The sequence below is a fragment of the Haliotis rufescens genome, unplaced genomic scaffold, assembly GCF_023055435.1.
Source record: "Haliotis rufescens isolate VD_foot unplaced genomic scaffold, xgHalRufe1.0.p SCAF_1, whole genome shotgun sequence".
NCBI classification, from domain to species: Eukaryota; Metazoa; Mollusca; class Gastropoda; order Lepetellida; family Haliotidae; genus Haliotis; species Haliotis rufescens.
Window position 1 is genome coordinate 10,373,439 of NW_025963779.1, and position 13,518 is coordinate 10,386,956.

Sequence of the window (13,518 nt, forward strand, 5' to 3'; positions counted from 1 at the left end):
CCCTATCTCTCTCTGAAACGACACCAGCTATACTTAGTATGTTTATATGATGTAAAGGAAAACAAAATATGTAAGGTGAAGTCAATCAACATCTTAGATCAAATAAGTTTATTCTATATTCCGTGGCCGAAATAGAGACGTTAACAAAAACAAAAACAATACCGCAATATCAGAATCAAGGACATTTATAAGTGATTCAGATGTTTGCGTATATCACAAGATTCACATATTTTACACGCAAGATCATCATCGATATCATCGTTAGCTCAATGCTATTTTTCTGTGTGAACACCAATTGTCATTGTAATTATATGTAAGCGCAGGTGTATATGTGCGTGCGTGCGTGCGTGCGATTGTTACGAATCAGTATTGGTTCAATGGAGTCAGACCCGACCTAGATTACATACATGGACCTACACTCCAATCTGATTCATGCTTCTATGAACGGTAGGCTCGCCGAAACACCCAGTTGAGGTCAGCCTGCCCGCGCTTGTGCATGTGAACAGGGGTAGATATTATCAGCGCATGAGAATGTTCCGCTGTCGGATAACAACAGTGTTGGGTCACCTTGCCAGGCCAGTCAAGGTAACGAGTGTTGTCCACGAAGCTTTTGCTGTCAATCCGGATTCCCCCTTTTTGAAATTGATAGGGGAGGATTTGATATTTTGGACCCTCCCTTTTAAACATGCTGGATATGCCCTTGCACAGTATATTGTCAGAACCAGTAAGACTGATTGCATTCATAGCTCGACCTACTTTGAGAATCTAATAGGTTTCTCATTAATAACGGACATTAGTGGCAAGCCCGCGCATGTTTTAACGACACCCGTGAAACATGCTTCTTGATAGGATTTATTATCAGCGCTCTTGAGACTGCAAAACCTAGACCGCGAACACTTAACGCGCGTCACATATTCGGACAGTACTTTTAGCTTACATAAGGTTACATAGACACTTTTAGATGCATGTGGGTATTCTTTCTTTTGTAAAAAGTGGATGAATAATACTATCTGGGCAAATTACGGGACAGATATTTAGGGCTCTACAGGGTACATAGCCCACGGTATATATCATAACAAAATATAATATTACCTGGATAGTACACGTGAACTTCAGGAATACAAACTTATGATTTAAGTCATGATTTTTATGTGTGTGGGTTTTTTAAGTAAACATTTTTCTACACTGTTCTTTCAACAACTAAACTCCCTTCTCATATTATTGTTTTAAACTGAAGGCACCCGTAGAGATTCCGATAATGGATATAGGTCCCCAACAATCTATGCTTGTCGTAAACGGATCAGGTGATCAGGTTTTGTGACTTACTTGATGATATGTCATCACACCTCAATGGCGTCGACCGATGCTCATGATGTCACTCACTAGGTTGTCAGGTCTAGACTCGATTATTGACAGACCATCACCATGTAGTCTGGGCTGTAGGGTGGGTGATTTCACTGTTCGAACCCAGACTTAGCCCCCAGTGACTATTTCCAGTTCCGGCAAATGAAATCTGTCCTACGTGGAAGACGCTTCCAGGATGACGAGGACATAAAGGCTGCCACAGAGGCGTGGTTAGAGGGCCAATCTGTGTATTTCTATAAAAGTGGTATTAAAAGCTTGAAGGACAAATGGAATAAGTGTACTGAGGCGAATGGAGATTATATTGAAAAATAAAAGTGCAAAAGTTATTCTGCGACTTGGTCTTATATTGAAGTTGCAAAACTTATTGAACGCCCCTCGTATGTTTCATAGAGCACATGAAACTCGCCATGGTACATAGGGCCCTTATTTATTCTGTTCATAGAAAGTAGGGGTGCGCACTTTGTCCTGCGAAACTGGTGTACACTAGTATATTATATACTATTCAGTAAAAGATCACGGTTCGTGTCACTGACATCCAGGGCTAAGTTGGTTGGTTTGGTTGGTTTGTTGTTCTACGCCGTACTCAGCAATATTCCAGCTATATGACGGCGGTCTGTAAATAATCGAGTCTGGACCAGACAATCCAGTGATTAATATCACGAGCATAGATCCACGCAATTGGGATCGATGACAAGCATCAACCAAGTCAGCGAGCCTGACCACCCGATCCCGTTAGTCGCCTTTTACGACAAGCATAGTTACCTTTTACGACAAGCATAGTCACCTTTCACGACAAGTCTAGTCACCGTTTACGGCAAGGATGTGTTGCTGAAGACCTATTCTACCCCGGATCTTCAAGGGTCTCCAGGGCTAAGTATGGCGTGGGGTACTGATCATGAGGCAGTTTCGGCAAGACTACAACACATTTCAAAAGACGTTTTACAGTGTAGAAATCTAGTAACAGATAGTGACATCAGCTTCTATGTGGTAGTCCCCGATGTCATTGTCTCGCTGGGCAAAGGCGGATCCTCCTCAGACAGTCATGACTGTCAATGTCTGGGTATTGTTCATTCTGTGTGCACGGGAATTGTAGCGTAAAGGGGGGTGGGGTGGGGTGGGCTTGGGGTGGAGGTGTTTAGACAATTTGGCAGTTCAATTAAGTTTGATCAGGGCGTTAAAAAACTACTATGTCCTCGTTCAATGCTCTTCACTAGTTTAATTTTTGTGTCACCAGTTTAATTCACGTCATGCATACATGTTAATCAGTGCTTGTTGTGGTAATTTATTATAGGGATAGTTGGGTGAGATTAAGGGGGGGGGGGGGGGGGGGGGATGTTGTTAATGAAAAACTGACGCAACGAAAGGGGAAAGGCTTGAATAATTAAATGTACCACGTAATGGAGAGGGGGAAGTGTGTCTCTAACTGAATAGTCTAGACCGATCTTGAATTTGGGCATAGCAAAAACGTTGACGTCTACCACGACTGTGGTGTTAGTTGACCGATGATCATAATCGGTGCACAGCTAATTAATCTAATTGTGGGACTTTTGACCACCCAACTTCAAGATTAAACAATATATAACTTCCCCTAGCCCAGCAAGAGAGTGAATGCTGATTTACGCCGCACCGAGCGAGGGGCGGAATATAGCCTGTGATATTCCAGGTCATGTTACGTAATATCGAGTCTGAACCTGACAACCAGCGCATGAAAGTGCGAGAAGATAGGCTGTGTGCCTCTCAGACCTGGCAGCTGGGTGTAGGTACACTGCGAGACGTCCTGGGTCTAGACGTGTCCATACATCACTGACGATTAATAGCAACGAATCTCTACTGTGTTTCAACAGGTAGATCAGATCATGTGTAGATTGCATTCACATGTGTCATGGTATGTCGTTAAGGGATGTCTAAATGTATAACGTTTACCTTCACTGGAGGTGTGACATGTAAAATGTGAACATTTAACTTCAATATTTGTTGGGGTGGGTGGGGGTGGGGGGTCGGGTGGTGGTGGTGGGGGTGGAGATGGCGATGGTACAGATATATTCAGACTACGCTTCGATAAAACGAAGGTATACAGTTGTGTGCTTATCATTGAAGTCCAATATGTAATTTCACAAAGACGTTATCTAATTAATAGTGAACTGTCAATAAGTGCGAAGCTTTGTAAATGTTTTATATGTAAAAAAATACAACCAACAATCCACTCAAAGATCACACAAAGATCTACATCTTCTGATTTCATTCTTAAAAAATGCACATCTTACAAATGTGTTTCTTGTCAAACAATAAATAATATATCATTAAAGTAAAGAGTATATCCGGTAACTGTAAGCACTCATACCGCCATGTCACGTTTGTATTCCACATAACTTAACTACCGGTGTCTGTCGGCCCGTGGGAGGTCTCACATCAATAAGTACTACTATGACTTATACGTGTGTTATTTGGAGTTGAAGATTTCCTAGAAATACAACTTCCTGCTTGCAGCGATATTTTTATCCAATCAATGAATGCTCCCGGGACTATATAACGCAGGGGGTGAACGGAACAGCCACAATTGTACTATTCGTAGTAGCGTGTTCTCTAGATCTACCTGTTCATATTTCAAGGTAAGCAAAACATATTGATAGCTTGATGCTCTTACTGGCTGACACATGTGTGAAGATAATTTTTAAACATAAATACTGTTATATCAGATATATTCGCCAGATATATTCGTAGACATTAATGACTGTTCTTTCTACAGATCATATGATCTGATGACGCGAGGCAATATTTCAATTTGACCCGCATTCTTCGGGTGCCGTAAGACGGCGTTGCCAAGACTTGCAGATTTATACATTGTACCTTTTATGGTCACTTTACTTCAAAGTTTCTTAGCCTCGTGTTCCGGCACACGGTGTACAAATTTGTGACACGGCCTCTCACGACCTAGATGTTCGAGTGTGTGAGGCTCTGTACCGGTGACCCGTACCCTAGTTTCAAAGTTATAAATTAATGTCACGTTAATAATTATCAATCTATGTTTAATCCTAAGTATAAATGTGATACAAAGCACCAGAAGCAGAATAGATCTTAGTAGCTACTCATTGATCACAGATATGTAACGATGAAGCTACAGACTAACAGATAGTCTAGACAATTGTGCATTGTATACATTTCGAATGCTGATTTTATAAGGATTTCAGCTGAGTAGACTATTATATAATCTAGATTGATGTTGATGAAATTAAATGCAGATATTCCGCGGACATAGTGCTGATCACGTCGTCTTGTGGTCGGTGTATTAAACAGATTATGTGAAACCTATGTTCCAATGAGAGAACTTCGCGCTCATGCATTTGTATATTCCATAATCTAGCTTAGTGTTGAAAAGTGCTACAGCCATACCATTAATTTCATTTTGGGGAATAGGATCATGATGATCCAGGTGATACACCTGAAGTATTGAGGGGGTGAAAATCGCCAGGAACATAGGGTAAAAAGAATACTTAAAATAACTGTTTTTTATGTTGTAGGATTCGATATGTTGCACGTGTAGCATTATGACCAAGCACTGATCTCTAACCGCAGAATAAGTAAATATCAAATAAATTGATTTGATAATGAAATAGGACAACGACATCATGTAACGATGTCATGTGACTTCAAAACTTCATTGGTTCAACTCCACACTCTCACACATATGCCTAGCTGAAGGCGCTGCAATTCGCTGTTCAGAGTTGCGTCCCTTAGTCGTTCAAGGATCCTTTGGTCTTGGGTTCGAGTCCAAGAAAAGCCTGAATTTGGATCTCAGGTCGGTCACTGTCTTCACTATGCACCTCCCCATTACGCAATACTATTGAAATCGGCGTTAAACAAAACTAGCTGTCTCTCAATCTGACAAGGTAGAAAATACATAAAACGATTAAATATGATGAAATGACATCGTCAAAGTCGAAGACAAACAGGAAAACGTATCAAAAACCAAATTATCGATACATGTCAAGATGAGAGAGAATTCAAAGTTTTGCTACACTATTTTGCTACAAACGCGTTTAACAGTGACCACCTCGCCGCCATGACAGGTGAAATATAGGTGTCAACTAAGATGTCGGAGTAAGATTTCAGCATATCGTCGGCATAAGTTATTTCAGCTTTGTCATGCGGAGGCCGTGATGAGTGCCCCCAGACATTGCTCTGTGTACTTTCATAGTGAAACTTAAGCCTTCAGCATGAGTCAGGTGAAACCACAAACGTCAGAATGCGAGGAATTCATCGCCCATGTCTTTGTCGTCATAAGCGTGTCTCTTCGTACCTGTAAACTGATAATCCGCCCGCAGGAACTACACAGAAGGAAGCGACGAATACATCAAGGTAAATACTTCCACGACGAGGAGGAAATACCGGCACTTTGATCGTGCGAGAAGCAAAATGGCCGGGGTTTGAACGTGCTGTTAATGAGTTGACCAGCGCATGCCGTCATGTTCACTACAGTCACGTGGTATTTGAACGTCGCTGAAGCGAGGCCTTCCAGTCACGTGGTCTCGATTAGTCGCGTTCTTGGAAAATAATTAGGTTTAGTTTATAGACGCCTGTGTCTTAAGGAACAAGTCATATACCTTAGAGATTTGTATGGGAAATCTTAATTCTTGCAAGGTAGGTATCATACAATACATTAGCACGTACTGTTGTGTATGCCTATATGATGTAATCTATTTTTTTAAATACATTGCTGCCTTGTTAAACATATTTACGGTGGGGGATATTCTTCTGCTATTAAGCAAATGTAAAGGAATCAGTAGAGTGGTCCATGAACTTAGGCAGTAGTATAGTAAGTACACGTTGAGGTTGATGCTTGGCTTAATTCATCATTGGCTATATTTATAAGTGGTATATATTTCAGCCTTGTAATATATTATGAATACTGGATATTTATCTTATCTTGACGTGACAAAATTGATATTTGCATGAGTGGCGCAGCCAGAGAACATTTGATTTTATAGGATAAACATGTTAATTAAATAGACAAATTTATATATAATGTTTTCTTTCTTACTGATCTTCAAGATCTTACCCTGAAACGTATAGTGTCATTGATGCAGACTGAACGTTGTTGTGGAATTAAGTGTTGTTTGACTGAAATATCATTGCATTCTTTTTTATATACACACTATCTCAAACTGTATCTGATACCTCGGTAGTGTTACACCTTATTGGAAGCTGCATATGTTTGTTTTTTAAAAGACCCAAGTATTCAAGACTGGTCACATTTTGGTTACGTTGTCGTATAAGGCGACTAACGGGATCGGATGGTCATGCTCGCTGACTTGGTTGGTGCATGTCATCGTATCCCAATTGCGGGGATCGATGCTCATGACATCAATCACTGGATTATCTGGTCCAGACTCGATTATTTACAGACCGGCGTCATATAGCTGAAATATTGCTTAGTGCGGTGTTAAACAACAAACAAACAAACAAACATTAGAGCGAGACTTATCTTTCAACCTACACCCATAGAATTGTTTATGTATACCAGTGTAAGACAAAAAGATTTGAACAAATAACTTTGACGTTCATACTGAAGTCCGCTGACTCTCCGATACGTGTAAGTCAATAGAAAATAGAACAACCGGTGACACGAACATGTCGTCTCCTCGTGTAACTTATATAATTGTTGATGGGTAGGTCAGGCGAGTTGGTGGTGCGTTCGCCAGTCTAACATAATGCGGTCTCGTCTTGACTACTCGCATGTGACGCGCAGCCTTTTGGCCTGAATATGACTTTCTCAACCTCTGAGCTCAAGTCGGTTCAGTTGTGAACAGACTATTATTAATCACTGGATTGTATGTTCCAGACTCGATTATTTACAGACCGACATCATATAGCTGGAATATTGCCGAGTGCAGCGTTAAACAACAAACAAACAAAAAAGACAACGCGATTCAACTACCCGATCCTGACTACCCGGTCCCAGAGACCATATATTATATGGTCTCTGCCGGTCCTCATACGTCGACTCCTACGACAAACATAGGTTATACTGCATGGGTGCCTATTCTTCCCTTGAATCCCAACGAGTCGGTCAAGATGTGTGTGAGTTATAGAGATTTGAATGCTGTAGTTATCTGTTGCTGTTTCAGAAAGGGTCAAAGACAATGGCAGCTCCAGCCGTCCGTCCCGAGAATGTCAAAATCACAATAGAGGGGAAAGAAGCCCTGCCCGCCGTGTTCTGCAAGAACAGCCAGTCCAAGATGGGCATCGTTGTTCTGCAGGAATGGTGGGGGTTGAACCAACAGATCCAAGACGAGGCTGCCGAGATATCCAAAGACGGTGGCTTCTCCACGATCGTTCCCGATCTTTACCGAGGCAAGTTGGCGACCGACAACGAAGAAGCAAACCACCTCATGGGCGACTTGGACTGGCCCGGCGCTATTGCAGACATCAAAGCGTGCGCCAAGTACCTGCTGTCTAATGGCTGCGCCAAAGTTGGGGTGACTGGATTCTGTATGGGAGGAGCTCTCAGCATGGCATCTGCAGGTCTGATCCCCGAGGTCACGGCGGCAGCTCCATTCTACGGCATCTGTGGAGACGGCTTGTGCGAGCCTTCCAAAATCACCAAACCTCTCCAATGCCATTTCGGTGCTAATGATGCAGTTGCCGGATTCTCTTGTCCGGAATCCCAGGAGAAGCTCAAGAAGAAGCTGGATGAGGGCAAGGTGCCGTATGAATTCTACAGCTACGATGCCGGTCACGCCTTCACCAACAAAACAGGCCCGAACTTCAACGAGGAGGCATGCAGCACATCCCTTAGAAGAATGTACGAATTTTTCAGGAAGCAGTTGAGCTAGACTCAATGAAACAGCTGTCTGTGGTAATCGACGCTGATTCTGGGACTAGAATCTCTTGTATGGGTTATGATTGACTCCGCTGTGGCGTCACATGGTCATGTTCAACCAGGGCTTAAATCAGCATATCTCCCACTTCCTTCAATGGCATTTCATCTTGAGTGTTATGACACATACACATATTTATTGGTTGATAAATAACACGTACGTGTATACTCGGTGAATCAGATTTAGGATGAAAGAAATGTCATCACAATGTTGTTGGCAGTTTATAAATTTTCCGTTGTTGTTGTATTATGACTTTGATTCTGAATATTTGCGGCTTCTATGGCTTCTGTATGTGTACAGGTGGCAATAAAACTACACTCGATATACTCAGATGTTGACCTTCTTGTTTCATTTCAAGACTACTGTCTGCAGTCGGGGATAGACAATCGGAACTGTCCCTCGCCTATCGGTTAAGTTTCGACTATCTCGTTTTGGGTGAAGGGATGAACCTGAAGAAGCCAGGCATCATTGTGGGACCATGGCGACACAACTTGAGGGGTTTGATATGATGTATAACAACACCATTGGATTCAGACACATTGATATGATGTATACCAACAGCATGGGATTCAGACACATTGATATGATGTGTAACAACACCATAGGATTCAGACACATTGATATGATATATAACAACACCATAGGACTCAGACACAGTGATATGATGTGTAACAACATCATGGTATCCACTCACTCACCGATCCTACCATCCACCCATTCGCTCACTCACTCACTCACTCACTCACTCACGCACTCTCTCAAAACCCATCCATCCCGCTCCTATCCAATGCTGCCGCATTTAGATTGTATGCGTTCTAATACCAAAATACACATCGCTTGCAGGCACGCACGTAATGAGCTACTAATATGATATACGAGTATATAACTTATTCGCGCCCATTGACGGAGTTCTTTTCTGTATCCTGTGTCATGGATCGTTCATCTACGTCATGCCCCGACCGCCAGGATAGTTGAATTCCTGACCCCATTTCGTCTCCAACCGTTGCGAGGTGGGGTACTGTAAAAGTACTATAAAACCGACTACCTACACAGAAAAGTGCACTTTAAAATGTTCACTATATACTTAAAATTATAAATCTTAACTCTATCTTGGTGATTTCTAAGAACCGAGTAAAAATATTGCGAAATTGTTAGACATAACATGTTCTTTAGCGGACACTGTTCTTTTTAATACTATAAATTATATGATTGTATCGTATGCGAATGTATACACCAACATACTGCGGGCATACTCGAACGATTGTATGTGCGCTTCACACAAAGGCGTACACTGATGACCGTCGCAGATGTTTATGTTGTTCTGCTGTATGCCCCTAGCACATTTGTCACTCAACAGCAGAATCCACAACTCGTCTGAAGAGAGCCCAATAGTATCTACAATTTCACCTGGTAAGGAATAGTCTTCTTCTACTGTAAGATAGTCTATCACAACCATGTATCAGCGAGGACTAGGGTATACAATGCTGGGGACCATTCAACGTGCATGTTGAGTGAGTGAGTGAGTGAGTATGGTTTTACGCCGCTTTTAGCAATATTCCAGCAATATCACGGCGGGGGACACCAGAAATGGGCTTCACACATTGTACCCATGTCGGGAATCGAACCCGGGTCTTCGGCGTGACGAGCGAACGCTTTAACCACCAGGCTACCCGACCGCCCCCGTGCATGTTGAATAAACAACGATTGATCTATCGAATATACTACCACTGACAACAAAGGTTCTCGACAAAACCCAATTCACAGCCACAATAAATCTCTTTTAAAAGCAGAGTCCATTGTACGATTCCGACTGTATCATCAGCATGTGTTTATGAATCACTATCAAACATTATACCAGATCTTCGTGTCAAGGTAAGCCACTGTTGGCAACGATGACAAACACATGTGAAAAAGTCGGGAACATATAGTACAAGTCAAAATTGGGAATTGCATCGGACATCATTTATGTCACTGATGCGTAAATTTTGAAATGTCCTCGACATGTCTAACATAACACTTTTTGAAAACTTTACTTGGCCCTAAAATGGTGTAAACTTGATCAAACAATTTTTAAGCTAGAATCGTATTACGCTCGTTGAAATCTTCGTAGAATGAGCATGGTTAATTGAACCTTAAGTTAATGCAAACTATTTACATATTCAACACAATATTATTCCCTACAAGTGTTGGTGGTCGTGTCTTGTTCTCATTAGCCGCAGTCCTCTCATACACCGTCATAGTCGTCCTACTGAAACATACCAAGGGTATTTAGTAGCCGCTCATTTCAGCTTCTATAATGTAACTGGGTCAAATGTGGATTTATTCAATCGCTCATGTATACTTTAATGTTGTTTATACTACTGAAAAGAAGTTAAGGACTACCAGATTATTTCATATTAGAATCGGATGGTTCTTAACATGTTTAGAGTAGTATATATGCCCGCCGCCAAAAGAAACGCAAACCATAGAAACATATAGAGATATATGTAAGTTAAGAAGATGTGTTTTCAATGTGTACCACTTACTGACAAAACTAACAATCAGTCACAGCGAACAAAACTACTCCTACATGTTCATTTACTGTTAACATGCCCTTTTCATACTGAGAGTGCAGAGAAAAATGTATCCAATTATATTGTTATAATATTTCAAATTTCGAGCTTTGTGTTGAAGGATATTTCTACGTGTTTTGTAATCAACGGATAATAATATTGCCATATCTCATGTATTCACACACCATATCTGTCATATTTCTTGTACTCCACACACCATATCTGTCCTATCGCTTGTATTCCACACATCATATCTGTCATACCTCTTGTATTCCACGCATCATATCTGTCCTATCTCTTGTACTCCACACATCATATCTGTCCTACCTCTTGTATTCCACACACCATATCTGTCATATCTCTTGTATTCCACGCATCATATCTGTCCTATCTCTTGTACTCCACACACCATATCTGTCATATCTCTTGTATTCCACACATCATATCTGTCATACCTCTTGTATTCCACACATCATATCTGTCATATTTCTTGTACTCCACACACCATATCTGTCATATCTCTTGTACTCTACACATCATATCTGCCCTACCTCTTGTATTCCTTACATCATATCTGTCCTATCTCTTGTACTCCACACACCATATCTGTCATATTTCTTGTATTCCACATATCATATCCGTCATACCTCTTGTACTCCACACATCATATTTGTCATATCTCTTGTACTCCACACATCATATCTGCCCTAGCTCTTGTACTCCACACATCATATTTGTCATATCTCTTGTACACCACAGATCATATCTGTCCTACCTCTTGTACTCCACACATCATATTTGTCATATCTCTTGTACACCACACATCATAGCTGTCCTACCTCTTGTACTCCACACATCATATTTGTCATATCTCTTGTACACCACACATCATACCTCTTGTACTCCACACACCATATCTGTCATATCTCTTGTATTCCACGCATTATATCTGTCCTATCTCTTGTACTCCACACACCATATCTGTCCTATCTCTTGTATTCCACACACCATATTTGTCCTATCTCTTGTACTCCACACACCATATCTGTCATATCTCTTGTATTCCACGCATTATATCTGTCCTATCTCTTGTACTCCACACATCATGTCTGTCCTACCTCTTGTACTCCACACATCATATTTGTCATATCTCTTGTATTCCACGCATTATATCTGTCCTACCTCTTGTACTCCACACATCATATTTGTCATATCTCTTGTACTCCACACATCATATCTGTCATATCTCTTGTACTCCACACATCATATCTGTCATACCTCTTGTATTCCATACATCATATCTGTCCTACCTCTTGTACTCGACACATCATATTTGTCATATCTCTTGTATTCCACGCATTATATCTGTCCTATCTCTTGTACTCCACACACCATATCTGTCATATCTCTTGTATTCCACACATCATATCTGTCCTATCTCTTGTACTCCACACACCATATCTGTCATACCTCTTGTATTCCATACATCATATCTGTCATATCTCTTGTACTCGACACACCATATCTGTCCTATCTCTTGTATTCCACACATCATATCCGTCATACCTCTTGTACTCCACACATCATATTTGTCATATCTCTTGTACTCCACACATCATGTCTGTCCTACCTCTTGTACTCAACACATCATATCTGTCATACCTCTTGTATTCCACACACCGTATCTGTCATATCTCTTGTATTCCACGCAACATATCTGTCCTATCTCTTGTACTCCACACACCATATCTGTCATACCTCTTGTATTCTACACATCATATCTGTCCTATCTCTTGTATTCCACACATCATATTTGTCCTATCTCTTGTACTCCACACACCATATCTGTCACATCTCTTGTATTCCATACATCATATCTGTCCTATCTCTTGTACACCACACATCATATTTGTCCTATCTCTTGTACTCCACACATCATATCTGCCCTACCTCTTGTACACCACACATCATATCTGTCCTACTTCTTGTATTCCATACATCATATCTGTTCTATCTCTTGTACTCTACACATCATATCTGTCATATCTCTTGTACACCACACATCATATTTGTCCTATCTCTTGTACTCCACACATCATATCTGTCCTATCTCTTGTACTCTACACATCATATCTGTCATATCTCTTGTACTCCACTCATCATATCTGATTTGGGTCACGGGGATTGCTACTCCTGTCATCCACTCCATCCACAATGAAGACAACAACTACTACCACTACCACTACTACTACTACTACTACTGCTGCTACTACTACCAGTACTACTGCCACAGAACGGACTTCTATCATTACTAATGCTTCTACTACAAACGTTCAATGTACCTATATATTAATGGTAACTGATCCATGAAGGTCTCTGTAGCATGCACAGAACAAACAACTGTGGATATTATTTATTTAAGCATTATACTCGTGATGTTTATTTACAGAGGAAGATTTGCCAGGGGCTTCAGTTGATGCTGTCAGTCAGCCCAGTCATCATTTGTTGTTCCAGTACTTAGCGGCATTGATCCACAGTGGTGAGACTCTTTATTGCAACCAGGAATTATTATTGAGTTGAATTTTTTGGTCTCTCATAATCAGTGTAGGGTTGTTAAAACTGGTAAAACATGTCAAGTGCGCATGGCTACCCTAGTTGCTGCATTCTGGCTCCTTAGCAATGTCGAAGACGAGAGAGTAACTATAGTCAATTAAAGCAAAAAT

General features: G+C 41.1%; 1 protein-coding gene across 3 annotated transcripts; it reads left to right on the plus strand.

Moving 5' to 3' along the window:
- Positions 1-474: 474 nt before the first annotated feature.
- Positions 475-8,573, plus strand: LOC124147271 (carboxymethylenebutenolidase-like). 3 transcript variants are annotated; one of them, XM_046517953.2, is made up of 2 exons: positions 475-585; positions 7,491-8,573. In XM_046517953.2, the coding sequence occupies exons 1-2, from the start codon at positions 526-528 to the stop codon at positions 8,196-8,198; spliced, it is 768 nt and encodes a 255-aa protein (XP_046373909.1). In that variant the 5' UTR covers positions 475-525; the 3' UTR covers positions 8,199-8,573. The 3 variants fall into 3 exon arrangements, with proteins under 3 accessions (XP_046373909.1, XP_046373900.1, XP_046373917.1); XM_046517944.2 differs by lacking the exon at positions 475-585 and adding an exon at positions 3,820-3,974; XM_046517961.2 differs by lacking the exon at positions 475-585 and adding an exon at positions 5,881-6,003.
- Positions 8,574-13,518: the final 4,945 nt, after the last annotated feature.

Coding starts and splice junctions, on each gene's coding strand:
- LOC124147271 (XM_046517944.2), top strand. CDS start 3,876: ATGCTCCCGGGACTATATAACGCAGGGGGTGAACGGAACAGCCACAAT. Junction 3,975..7,490: donor CTACCTGTTCATATTTCAAG/GTAAGCAAAACA, acceptor TTGCTGTTTCAG/AAAGGGTCAAAGACAATGGC.